This window comes from Jatropha curcas, chromosome 6, assembly GCF_041381405.1.
Source record: "Jatropha curcas cultivar XTBG-Jc1 chromosome 6, XTBG_Jcur_1.0, whole genome shotgun sequence".
In the NCBI taxonomy this organism is placed as follows: Eukaryota; Viridiplantae; Streptophyta; class Magnoliopsida; order Malpighiales; family Euphorbiaceae; genus Jatropha; species Jatropha curcas.
Genome location: NC_143156.1, coordinates 12,928,924 through 12,943,127, shown reverse-complemented (window position 1 = coordinate 12,943,127; position 14,204 = coordinate 12,928,924). Strand labels below are relative to the sequence as shown.

The following is a 14,204-nucleotide window of genomic DNA, read 5'->3' as shown; positions in this document are numbered from 1 at the left end:
TCGAAATTAGGGACTCTAGGGCTGAACCGTAAGGTAATGACCATATACTAACCATGGACCATTAAGTAGCACGTCCAAATAATCTGAATTAGGATCAAATTTGACCAGAAAAAAGTTATAGGCTAAATCAATCACTTTGTACCCTCTTACTGGCTTCCAAAGGGATTGAATTTTTGAGCAAATCGTTTATACCCAATAGATCTTCCTAACAAACGTACTACAACTGCGTTCTTCCAAGGTTCACAAAGAAAAATTTTGCCTTAGTGGACAAGGTAATTTTAGAGAAGCAACCAGAGTTGTCCACTATAATATCCTCCTCTCGTATTTGAGAGCTCAAGCTTTCATTATCTCGTTCTGGTCAAAGTCCTCAGTCCCTGAATCAGTAGAACCATCATCCTCCTCCATCTCATTCTCTGAATCCTCCCCCACCTCAGAGTGGTCAAGGTTTCGCTTTTGTCCTACAGTAGGCGTCTTCAATAAACAGTCCTTGAAAGATAAAGGAGTAGCATGACTTTGAGGCGGAACAAGTTCAGGATCAGTGGAAACCCCGTCCTCCCTGAATCTGACCTTTTTGGTCAACAATCATCCAGTGGTGGCGGGTGATCATGGGTCTCGAGATTACCCTCGAAAGAAGACGAGAGAGCCATAATATGAAATTCAAAGGATAATTACTACTGGGGTTATTAAAAGTTCTAGTTAACTTTTTTTGAGTGTGCTATTTTAACTTTGATTAAAACCTCAAGTTACTTGCCTATGCTAGAAGTTTAGACTTGATAAGTAGTCACTCTATAAATGTGCCATTTTTTAGGACCTCCGTAGTCCCATCTTTGCCTGAAATTGTGGATGGAAAAGGACAAATCACTTATCAGGTAAGAATTATTATTTTCACTGGATCATCTCTTCTATTCCATAATTCTTTTCAAACTTCGAGATTTTAATTTTTCGCCAAATGCCAGATTGAGAAGAAAAATGTCGACCAGTTCATGGAGAACAGATTTGAAAAACGTAAGGAAGAAATACAAAGTAATATGAAGACTGCAGTCTTTCAAATTTCTTTGGTAGGCTTATCAGTATTTAGTTATTAATTCACATCTCTCTCTGTGTCTGTCTCTCTCTCTCTCTATAGAAAAAGCATGATAAACAAAATAAATGGCTGGAAGGCCAAGCATAACTTGTTAAGAAACCTAGTGGTCCTTATGGTGGTGAAGGATATGTAATTAATGCATCAACTAGTCTATGTAAAATGGATGATGCTATTGTTTTCTATTCTTCATCAAGTAGTCTATGTAATAACGATGATGCAATTGTTTTCTTTCTGTTTTAATTATTTTGCTATAATTTTTGAATTCCTTTATTTTCTCTTTTCTGGTTTACTGTTCAGACTCTTGTAGAAATTTGTTCAGTATAGCTCTCTACATACTCAACGAATATAGGATTATCAGATATCATTTTTGTTGAGATGTGATACAAAGGTTGATCGGGTTTTGAGGAGTTTGTTAGTAGTTTCCGAAAACTTGTGAATTTGTTTTTTGATCAATTTTTTAAGTAGGATCTGTTGCTAATAAATCTCTGATAGGTTTATTGGATTTTCAAGATTTTTTATTTTTAGTTACAGTTGAAGCCTATAGATGTAGGCACATCATAGCTGTTTTTGATGTGGCTAGTCAAGAAGTAATAAAGCATCTGCAGCTTTAATCTCATTTTCTCTTCCTGCTATCTTTTTTTAATATCTTTTCCCAACAAATTTCACATCAGAGCCAGGTTGGTCCATTTGGACTATTGAGTGAAAAGTAAGGGTTGAGTCCATTGGGTACTGAGTGAATACTTCTTTTGGGTACTAAAGGGAAACACGAGAGTGAGTGTTTTTTTTACGAAAATATTAGTAGCTGGTTTTTCTTCCTCTACACCACTCAAACCAATTTTCAATGGTGAGAAATATGATTGGTGGAGCATCAAGGTGAAGACCTTGCTTAGATCGCAGGAGCTATGGGACTTAGTGGAGTATGGATTTGTTGATTTACTAGAACCCATAGCAGAAGAAGAGGAAAGGCTGAGAGAAACTAAGAAGAAAGATGCCAAAGCTCTATTCATCCTTCAACAAGTAGTTCATGAGATGATTTTTTCACAAATTGCAGCAACAACCACATCAAAGCAAGCATGGTCAATTCTGCAGAAGGAGTTTCAAGGAGATTCAAAGGTCATAACGGTGAGATTGCAATCTTTGAGACGTGATTTTGAAACTTTGCTTCATGATAAATGGTGAATCTATTGCTGATTTTTTGTCAAGAGCAATGGCAATAGTCAATCAAATGCGTGCGGTGAGCAAATTTCAGATGAGACAATTGTTGCAAAGGTGTTGAGAAGTTCAACTCCAACGTTTGACCATGTGGTGGCTGCTATCGAAGAAGCTAAGGATCTGTCTGTACTCTCTGTTGATGAACTAATGGGCTCTCTTCAAGCTCACAAGTCAAGAATTAAGATCTTTAGAAAAGAACGAAGAAAAGGCACTTTAAGTGAAGGAGACAGCCACCAACCAAGGGGAAAATGTTCGTTCAACAAGTAGAGGTAGAGGACGAGGATTTTGCGGTAGTTGTGGTCATGGTAACAGTAGAGGTAGAGGGAGAAATGATGAACAAAGGTAGTTCAATGAGTAAAGTAACATGAGGAATGGCATTCAATGTTACCATTGCAAAGGATATAGGCATATAAAAGCTGATTGATGGTATAAAGATCAACAAATGAACTTTGCAGCAGAAAATGAAGAAGAAGAAGAAGAAGAATGGCTTTTTATGGCTTATATTGATACTAACCCGAAACCAAGTGATTTGTAGTTCACTGATAGTGGCTGCTCGATTCATATGACAGCCGCCAAATCTTTATTCCAGGAGCTTGATGAGATGCAAAGAATAAAGGTGCACCTTGGCCATACAAAGGAGATGCAAGTTGAAGGAAAAAGCACGGTGAAATTTGAAACTAGTCATGGTAAGGCCTGATTTAGGATACAATTTATTGAGTGTTGGACAATTGACGGTGAAGGGCATTCTATTCTATTTGATGACAACACATATGTCATTACAAATAAGAAATCAGGCAAGAGAGTTCGAATTCCCATGACTTCAAATAAGATGTTTCCATTGGATGTTTCTAACATGGAGAACTTTGCTCTTACTGCTAGTGCAAAAGATGACTCGACGCTATGGCATTTGAGATATGGGCATCTTCATATGAAGGGCCTGAAGTTACTCAGTGATAAAGGTATGGTTTTTGGGTTACCAAAAATTGATTCAATTAATTTATTTGAAGGATGCATTTGTGGCAAGCAAACTAGGAAGTCTTTTGCTATTGGAAAAGCTTGGAGAACTTCAAATTGTCTAGAACTAATTCGCTGATTTATGTGGGCCAGTGCAAACTGAGTCCTTGGGTGGGAGTCATTATTTCTTACTATTTACTGATGACTACAGTCACATGAGCTGGGTTTACTTTCTAAAACACAAGTCAAAAACTTTTGAGAAGTTCCAGAGTTTTAAAGCTATATGGTGGAGAACCAAAATGGCTGCCACATCAAAGTTCTTCGTGCAGATAGAGGTGGAGAGTTCGTATCTAAAGAATTCAATCTGTTTTGTGAAGAAAATGGCATCCAAAGGGAGTTAACAGCTCCTTACACTCCAGAACAAAACGACATCGCTGAACAAAAAAATCAAACTGTTGTGGAGATGGCAAGAAGCATATTACAAGCAAGGAGACTTTCAAACCAATTTTGGGCAGAAGCTATAGCAACATCTGTCTATTTATTAAATCTCTCTCCAACAAAGACTGTCATGAATCTAACTCCTTATGAAGCATGGCATGGAAGGAAACCATTTGCAATTCATTTACGAGTCTTTGGGTGTGTTGCTTATGCTTTGATAAATTCTCAAATTCGTCAAAAGCTTGATGAAAAATCGAAAAAATGCATTTTCATTGGTTATTGTAATCAATCAAAAGCATATAAATTGTATAACCCTCTTAATGAAAAGATTGCAGTTAAAAGGGATGTAATATTTGATGAAAATGTAAGTTGGGATTGGAGTACAGAGCAGGAGCAGCAAGAGATTCCAATTGAAGTTTCTCCAGATGAAAAAACAAGAGTCAACTCCTGTGCACCTACTAGTGCCTCTACAGCAACACAAAATTTGTCAAACTCGTCAACTTCAGCATCACCAAACATCAACTCTTCTCTTGAAGAATCTTCAAATGAGACACCGCCAAGGAAGTATAAATCTTTGGCCGACATATATGCATCTTGTCAATTTGCTCTTACTATTTCAGACCCTATATGTTATGAAGAAGCAGCTGAAAAAGAAGAGTGGCAGAAAGCCATGGTGGAAGAGATGCAAGCAATTGAGAAGAATGGAACATGATAGATGGTTGACTTATCGAATGGCAAAAATGTAATTAAGTTGAAGTGGGTGTTCAAGATAAAATTTGCAGCAGATGGAAGCATACAGAGGTACAAAGCTCGTCTTATAGCAAAAGGGTATGCGCAACAATAAGGTGTGGATTTCAAAGAAACTTTCTCTCCAGTAGCTCGCTTTGAAATTGTAAGAACTGTTCTAGCATTAGTAGCAAAATTGCGGTGGCCTGTTTATCAATTTGACGTCAAGTCAACGTTCCTCAATGGAGATTTACAAGAAGAGGTCTACGTGGCACAGCCAGATGGATTCATAAAGAAACGCAAAGAAATAAAGGTATACAAGCTGAAAAGGCACTGTAAGGGTTAAAGAAAGCCCCTCGAGCTTGGTATAGAAAGATTAATGGATATTTTCAGGAAAAAGGATATATGAGAAGTGAGAATGAGCCCACTTTGTATGTGAAGAAGGAAGGTAAAAGTGATTTCATCATTATCTGCCTTTATGTTGATGATATCATTTATACTAGCTCTTCTAATTCTCTTATGGATAAATTTAAGTCTCAAATAATGAGTGAATTTGAGATGTCAGATATGGGTTTATTGCACTATTTTCTTGGTCTTGAAGTATATCAAGTTGAAGATGGGATCTTTATTTTGCAAAGGAAATGTGCTAAAGACATTATAAGTAAATTTGGCATGCTTAGTTATAAGCCTGCAGCCACACCCATGAATATTAATGAGAAATTACAACATGAAGATGAAGCAGAAATGGCATATGCTAGAAGGTTTAGAAGCTCAGTTGGCGGATTGATTTACTTGATGCACACACGACCCGACATTGCATTTCCAGTTGATGTTATTTCCAAGTTTATGCAACAACCTTCAAAGGTTCATTATGAAGCAAGAAAACGAGTCTTGCGTTATGTTGCTGGAACTATGGAGTATGGAATTTGGTATTCTAAATCTTCTAATTTCAAATTATATGGATTCACAGATAGCGATTGGACAGGATTATTAGATGATAGACAAATCATTTCAGCAAATGTTTTCACTCTAGGATCAGGAGTGATCACTTGGAGCTCAAAGAAGCAAGCAACAGTAGCGCTATCAACCTCAGAAGCAAAATATATTATAGCAACTTCAGCAGCGTGTCAAGCCATTTGGCTAAGAAAAGTGTTAGCTGATCTTCAACAAGAGCAAAAAGGAGCGATAAAGATATTTTCTAATAACAAAGCAATTATCTCCATGACAAAGAACCCAACATTTCACAGCAGAATAAAGCATGTTGAACTTCGGCATCATTATATTCATGACCTTGTTGCAAGGAAGAAATTGTCTTGAAGTATTGTAACACCAATGCACAGCTAGTGGACATACTTACCAAGGCTCTATCAAAAGAAAAGTTATGTTACTTCAGAAGATTACTTGGCATTTGCAACTTTGAATCAAGGGGGAGTGTTGAGATGTGATTTAAAGGTTGACTGAGTTTTGAGGAGTTTGTTAGTAGTCTTCGAAAACTTGTGAATTTATTTTTTGGTCAATTTCGTAAGTAGGATCTGTTGCTAATAAATCTCTGATAGGCTTAGTGAATTTTCGAGATTTTTTATTTTTAGTTACAGTGTAAGCCTATATATATAGGCACATCATAGCTATTTTTGATGTGGTTAGTGAAGAAGTAATAAAGCATCTGCGGCTTTAATCTCATTTTCTCTTCCTACTATTTTTTTTTTTTAATATCTTTTCCCAACAATTTTTGTCTTCAATACCTTTATATCTTTTATGATATCAAAGCGTATCTAGAACTCTTGCAAATAACTTGCAGTGGCGTGAACCATGGTGCCCAATAAGAAACCAACAACAACAACCTTCTGACACTATAATAAAGTGCCAGTTTTGTAATTGACCTAGTCACTCAGCAAAATCTTTTTGCTCCCACTCTCATAATCACCTGCGAGCATGTGCAAGCTTTGTTGGTCAATTATTTCAACAACAACAACCATAGATTATTGACACTGGAGCCACTCATCCTATAACCTCTAATGCTTAAGATCTGACCACTATTCATGACTATGACAATCCAAAATAGATCTCAATGAGCAATGGTAATACCATTCTAATTTCTCACACTGGTAACACTAAATTATGTATATCAAAGCATCACTTTAAATTAGTCAATGCTCTATGTTCCCTTTCCATTAAAAATAAACTTATTTATGACTCTAAATTTTGTTAAGATAATAAAACATCTATTGAATTCCTTCCTTGCCATTATTTTGTGAAGGATCTGATACGAGGGCACCTCTGGTTCGCAACAGAGTAAAGATGGGCTTTATGAGTGGCCACTAACCAGCATTAGTGGACATTCTCAATGCAATGTGGTCATTTCGCTCCAATTGTGCATCAAAGTTTAGGACATTCGAATCTTGGCATTTTAAAAATGCTTTTGCATAAGTTTTATATTCCATTTTGTCATTCAAAAACCATTTTGGTTCGTAATTCTTGTTGTTCCAATTAGATGCGCAAGTTGTCTTTTTCTGACAAAGTGACTGGCCATTAAAAATAATTTACAGCGATTTATGGGGTTCGTCCTTTATTTTATCAATTGACAAAAAATGCTTCTATATTTTATTTGTTTATCATTTTTCAGAATATGTGGTTGGACACATTAAAATCCAAACAACGGGTTTTAGAGGTTTTCAAAGCCTTATACACCTATCTAAAAACACATGGATTTGAACATTTAATTTCACCTCCTTATACACCACAGCATGTGGCTTTAGTTGAACATTGGCATCGAAATGTTATTGGAACTACCAAAACACTATTACATTAAGCCTGTCTACCCTCAAATTTTTGGAGCTTTTCCCACCAAGTTATTTATCTTATAAATAGACCGAGCACACCAAATTTAAAACATCACTCCCCTTATGAAATTTTGTTTAAGGAAGATCCAAATATAATTCTATAAAAATATTTGGGTCTTTATGTTATCCCTCGGTTAGACCGTATGCTAAAAACAAGCTAGAACCTTTTTTATATCCACATCTTTATTTAAGATATTTTCTAACGAACATCGCTAGCACTAGTGTTTTGATCTTATAAATTCAAGAATATATTTATCATGAGATGTGCTATTTTTTTAAGAAAATTATCCCTTTCAAAATATATTTTCAAAATAAATAGATAATAATCACAATATCTCGTGGAAATAGAGTGAATTATAAATACTTTTTTAAAGATAAAAAGAATTTCTTTAGGACAAAATAAATTCAATGTAAATAAGGTGATGTTATGTATAGAACTATTTTTGGAATTTTTTCAATTTCGAAGCACATTAGGCCAGCAACTAAATCATAATTCAGTAATGGAAAAATCTATTTTTTCTCATAATAATATCAAAGAAATAGCAACAGTAAAAAAAGTTTTTGAAAAAATTTTAAGCTTCACACTTGCAGAAAAATTGCTTATGTTTCATCAGTTAAAAAATGAATTCTTATTATGTATCTTGATTTATATTCTGGTGGTGTAGTATTCATTGCAACTATCACTATCTTGTAATCTCTGATCTCATCAGTTGCCACAACTATGTCATGAGTTAATAATCTTTTGACTTGAAATAGCCTATGGTCCTTTGCTAAAATCCATTTAGGCTATTCTATTCTATCTTCTTCTTCAAACTTCCTTTCTGATGATGAATGTTGTTCCTTATTATTAGCAATATCTATATACTTAATCAAGGCCAAGGCATTACTACACAACCGTTACACATGTCTTTCGTCGACTGAAAATCGTAGCAGGACCTATAAATATAACAAAAAAACCAATCAATGGTATAAAAATAAAAAAGAAATTATATAATGAGAAAATCAATGATCAATAGTATAAATTAGAATATGAGATTATTATGAGAGTCTAAAACGAACCATTTTATCCACTCTATCAAGAGAGAAACCTCCAATACAAGTTTGTTGATTAGTCATTATAGCATTTAATAATACATTGAACTCATCAGCATATTCTGCTTTGGATGTTTTTAAATATGGATAGCGACAAAGCTTCTTCATGACCTCTTTAATATGGACTAAAGTTAAATTTAGTAATTTTAAACAATTGCCAAGAGCAGTGTACATTGAATTTCTTTTGTCGTAAAGAAATTCTTTTCATCTTTAAAAAGTATTTTAACTTACTCTTTCACTACATCAAATGATAGACCTATTACATCTTTTGTGCTATTTATCTTAGCATCAGTAAATTTGAAATGGTGGAAAAGCAAATGTCAGGATACAGCGTTAGCTTTTTTACTTAGAATCCGTTTATAGAAAGTTTTATTCTGATTAAATTACAATCCATATAAGTGTTAATCGCTTCATTCTTTTTCTCCTTCACTTTTCCCCCACTTATTTATAGAAATCGTTTCTGAATTATATGTTGCCTCTGGATGTTCTACTTTTTGGGCCTAACAGAGTATGCATATCTACTTATCAATTGTCCAATTTCATTTAATAAATGTTGAAACAAACATCCTCTTCAGTTATATTTAGAGTATACTGGCTCGAGTAGATTTTTTTTCCTAAGATTTTTATTTGTATAGAATTTCAAGATCTCTAAGTATGGGGTATTCAATACCATTCCTTTCTTCGTTTTTGCCTTACATGTGTTCTATTTTGGTTGCTACCAGAGCTACTGTAATTTCCTGAAGAGATACGAACTTTTAGGTTGCCACCGGGAATTTGCCCTTTAGTTTGCATATCCATTGATTCTTAAAATGATATAGTAAATTGCAACTTTACTTTGTGTTTCTAAGCATGCATTATGTTCCTAATTAGCTTTACATTATGTTCCTCAATTAATTGCAACAAAATCAAGGTTTTCATGTTCATACTCTTTTAAATATCTTTCTTTCATTGTCACTTTAATTCTATAGTGATTTTTTGATATTAAATTTTGACATTTTACAGAATGTAATTCTTACATACAGTGTTGATAACTCATCCGTTCACAAATCTATGATCCTCGAGCTTGACTTTTTCTATCTATAACTTGAGATCTAGCCCAAATTATAATAGGTTCATATATGTGGTTGCTTAGTAACCAAAAAAGTTTGCGAGTTATTTTGCTTCCAAAATTTGAAGGATATGTCTTTAAGAATTTTAAATCTTTTATTACCAGTTAAATCAAACTTGTAGCTCTTCAATAACTTTTAAGATTGCAATTATATTAAAATAGATGTATACTAACTTAAGATGTCTTGTTTACATTTCATGCTGATTATTATGTACATCTAAAACACTTAATTATTAAGATTTGATTCAAAATTAATTTAGTGGAGCCTTTAGTTATTGATTTAGTTCCTGGATTTATGTTACTGTTAATAATGGCAAATAAAAGATTATCTGCTGTAGATTAGTTGCAAATTTTTAGGCTATTTATTTTCTGTTCAGTTGTTATGTAATGCCTATAAAAGGCTTTGTTTTCTTCTTCATTTAATATGAAAATATACATAGCTCCACTTTCTCTTCTGTCTTTTTGGTTTCTTAATTAACCATATTTTGGTATCAGAGCCATTATTTGGGTAGGTAGAGGAGAGAATAAAAAAGTGAGTGGGGGAAAGAAGAGTGGTTCGCGCAAACCTTTCAAATGGCAGTAAATGGCACTGCTACTTCAACCCAATCTTTAATTCCTTTCTTCAAGGGTAAGAGTTATGAATTTTGGGCCATAAAAATGCAAACTATGTTTATTTTGCAAGAATTGTGGGAGCTAGTTGAGAATGGGTATAAAGACCCAGATGATGAGCAAAAGCTTAGAGAAAACAAAAAGAAGGATGCAAAGGCTCTGTTCTTCCTTCAACAAGCTGTATTGGATGTGATTTTCTCTCATATTTCAGTAGCAGCCACCTCTAAGGAAGCATGGCAGATTCTGAAAAATGAATTTCAAGGCTGCTCAAAGGTAATCACTATAAAACTTCAATCTCTTCGTATAACATTTAAAACTCTTCAAATGGGTGATTCTGAATCTGTTCAAGCATATTTATCAAGGGCTTCTAAAATTATCTCTCAAATGAGAGCATATGGTGAAAAAATTACTGATGAGACTATGGTTTTAAAATTATTGAGAAGTTTAACTCCTAGATTTTCCAAAGGTTATAATTAACCTCAACCCTTTCTGTTTTTGGCAGAGTACAGAAACTCAATTCAAAACATTAGAATCTCTCTCACGGAGAAGGTTGCTTGATAACCTCTTTCACAATAGCTTCTCACCTAAGCTATTACACAAATATTTATCAAATAGAAAACTGTCTATTAAAGATTACAGAATCTAAATAGACATATAGAAATGCAAACATAAGCACAGGAAAAATAGTTTTTCAGATTAGAAAATTATTTAGAAAACAAAACTGTTTTTCAAAAGAGGTTGTTATAAAAATTCTTTTCTCTTTTAAAGATAAAAACGTAAAGTATAAAGATGAAAAGAAATAAGGGGGTAGAGAGTAAGTTTTGAGAGATAAAAGATATGATCAATAGGTGAATACTTTTAAAACGAAAACTCTTTCTTCCACGTTTTTCAAGAATGAAAATGCCTTTTTATAGACAGGTCTATGACTCTCGTTTTTAGAAAGTAAAAATCTCTTTTTCAAATCTGAATATTGTCTTTCCTTATTTAGAAGATACGGAAATCCTAGTTACCAAAACTTTTGAGTCAATATTCTATCTTTTTGGTAAGTAAATAAGAGACAATCTTTCTTTCCTTAAAATAAAGATTTTCGAAAGTATATTCTTGAATAAATATTTTCCGAAAAGATTTTTCTTACTAAAACGAATTAAAATAAGATCTTTCTTCGTTTTAGGTAAGAAGATAAATCAAGATTCTTAGATCTTCAAAAAGGTTTTGTTTTCGAAAATGAAGTGCATAAGATCTTTATTCGATTTATTCTTATTACCAAAATTGTTAGAGACATAGTCTCTTTAATTTAGGTAATTTGAACATTTCGAATTGTAAGAGAATTTCGAAAAACAACTTTTAACGAAAAAATCAAGGAACGAAAAGATTTATTTTGAAGAACTATTTTCGAAAAATAACTTTGATGAGAGAAAATTGGTTTTTGTGCTTATAATTGAATGTTCTCTCTATCCTACAATGAATCCTAAAAATCTAACCACTAGGGTCTTCGAATGTCTTCATAATCTTTGGATTTGTAGGACTTGCCTTGTTCATTTATTGCTTTCCATATGTATTCTGCATAAAATATTATTAGCACAGGTAATATAATTCAAATTTATTTGTTTTGTTTTAATCATCAAAATTCTGAGATTAGAATTTGACCCTTAGCCAACAATCTCCCCCTTTTTGATGATGACAAAACCAATAAATTTAGCAAACATAAAACATGTGCTCCCCCTACATTTTATGCATAAAAAAATATAAGTTCTAAGTATGCCAAATGATCTTATTATGAAGCAAATTTAGAACATGTGTTATGCTCCCCCTGAATAGGTGCAATATAAGTATTTTTGAAATTTAGAACAAGGAAAACATTTTAGAAACTGATATTAGAACTAGCAAAAATAGACAAGATATTCTAAGTTCTAATAATCAGAACATATGGTCAGAGCATAAGAATAAAATAGAAATTGATATTTTAGAAATAGAACAAAAATCTTTAAATCTAACCTGCAGAGCATACGTTAGAACAAGAATCTAAGTTCTAAAGACTAATCAATCAGTTCATCATATAAAACATATAGCTCATAAAATAGAACAGAAATAACACAGACTAGAAAATAATAAGCAATGAGATGTAAGTACTAAATTTACCACATATTAGCAGAGTACGTACTTAACCATCAAAATATCCTGTGTTCTCCCCCTTTTTGTCATCATATAAAAGAGTTAGGAAAGATCAAAGCACAAAACAAAACAAAAAAAAACTTAAACAAAGTTCAAACGATATAACCTACAAAGTCAAAGCAAAATATATTGTTCACAACACATAAAAAAAAATCAGAGAGGTTTGGAGTCAGTTCTAAGTCTCTTAGAACTTCTGAGATTCTAAGCAGGAGTGGTTTCAGTAGAGCTTTCTGGTCGCTTAGAAGAAGGGTGCAATGGAGGCTTTCTTCCATGAGCCTTATGTTTACCCGCAGTGTGTTTTACTTTCTTTGGTTTCTCTGAGGCAGGAGTGTAGGGTGTTCCCTTAACTTTCAGAGTAGCTAGCTTCCTTTCATTAACATCTTTCATTCTTTCCAAGGACTCGATGAGAGACTGATTATGTTTAATCACAGTCTTGCAATGTTTTATTGCATCATCAAGCTCCTTATTATGCTCTTCTATAAGCTCTTTTTCCATTCTTCCTAGCATAGCTTCTCTACTCCTTTGAGCTGATAAAAACTCAGATTCTTTTTAGTTTTGACCTCAGTTGATCTGTCTTCTTCACTCAATTCCAGTTTTTCTATTTCAGCATCACTGGTTTCTTCTATTTTCTTTCCTTTCTAAACCTTTTCAGAATCCTTTTTCTCTTCTGTTTCTTCCCCTTTTTCTTTTTCTGATTCTGCTTCCTTCTCAGATACTATCTCCTTCTCTTTTTCTGTCTCTTTCTTCTTTTCCTCTTCTAATTTCTTTTCTTTCTCTTCTTCTTTCAATTTCTCTTTCTTTTCTTCCTTATCTGTTTCTTCCAACTTAGCTTTTCCTTTCTCTTCTCTTTTCTTCTTTTTCTCAGCTTCTTCTCCTTTTTCTTTCTTTTCTTTCTCTTCTTTTTCCTTTTTTTCTTCTCCTTCTTCATCTTTCATTTTCAACGACCCACTGTCTAGCTTTGAAACATTGCAACCATCACTTTCATTCAAATCAACATTCAGAAACTCAAACACTGGTGTAAGTACCATTCCATAGGGCAGTTTCTTAGGGTTATTCTGCATTTTGTCAAAGATGGTATGACACAGGTTGAAAGGTTTCTTCTCAACTATGTGCCACATAATGCACATTTCAACCTGATTCACATATGTAAGTGAAGCACTTTTGGGATAAAATATAATGCACAATCAGTTTGTATAGCCATTTCATGCTATCCGTCAAATTTGAGCATTCAATAACACCCTGTTTATCTGCAGAACCCTTCTTAACAATTTTATTCACAAACTCTTCCTTTTTGTACTCACTAACCCTAGAAATATCCTTAATTTTCGTTACCCTAAACCCAGTTTTTGGCAAATTAAAAACTTTGCTCAAGTCAACGTAAGAGAATGCTTTGATTTCATCCTCAAGTTTTACAGAAATCGACTCTGTTCCATTAACCTTAAGAGAACCATAGAACTCTTTGACTAAGTTCTCATAACATGGTCTGTTTAACGATAGAAAATCCATCCAACCTTAAAACTCAAAGAGTTCCTTGAAGTTAAACTCAACATTCCCAAAAAATTTCCAATCAATGATATAAGAACGCATGAGAGGATATGGTGAAAGAATAGATTGACCTTTGTCGCGAGCCCTAGCTACTTGTTTCTTTGACGTTGCAGTTTCCGCTTTTTCTTCTTTCGATTCTTCAACTGACTTTTTCTGTTTTGACTCCTTTTGCTCATATTTCTTTGATAGCCTTTTTAGGAGTTGAAGTTCTTATTCAGTTAGAGAGTCTGATGAAGAGGTGAAGCTTGATTCGGCCATTGTTAAGGTTTTTGACGCAAAGAACAACTTAGGGTTTCGTTAGCAAGAGAGCAAGAGAGAAATATAGAGCAGTTAATAGAGACACAGGAACGTTTAAGTAGCGAAATAGATTTTAGGAAAGAAAAATAAAACGAAAATAAAAGACAGTTTTTAGGGAAATTCAAAT

General features: G+C 33.6%; 1 protein-coding gene across 1 annotated transcript; it reads left to right on the top strand.

The window, feature by feature from the left end:
• Positions 1 to 507: 507 nt before the first annotated feature.
• LOC149495564 (uncharacterized) lies at positions 508 to 3,389 on the top strand. Its single transcript, XM_089723201.1, has 7 exons — positions 508 to 599; positions 809 to 869; positions 957 to 1,058; positions 1,844 to 2,206; positions 2,288 to 2,546; positions 2,866 to 2,982; positions 3,037 to 3,389. Exons 1-7 carry the CDS (start codon positions 508 to 510, stop codon positions 3,387 to 3,389), a joined length of 1,347 nt encoding a protein of 448 aa, XP_089579327.1.
• Positions 3,390 to 14,204: the final 10,815 nt, after the last annotated feature.

Excerpts from the sequence above, each read along its gene's own strand:
- LOC149495564 (XM_089723201.1), top strand. The coding sequence starts at position 508 with ATGACTTTGAGGCGGAACAAGTTCAGGATCAGTGGAAACCCCGTCCTC. Across the intron at positions 600-808 it reads CAATCATCCAGTGGTGGCGG|GACCTCCGTAGTCCCATCTT; the intron begins GTGATCATGGGT and ends GCCATTTTTTAG. Across the intron at positions 2,207-2,287 it reads GAGATTCAAAGGTCATAACG|AGCAATGGCAATAGTCAATC; the intron begins GTGAGATTGCAA and ends TTTTTTGTCAAG.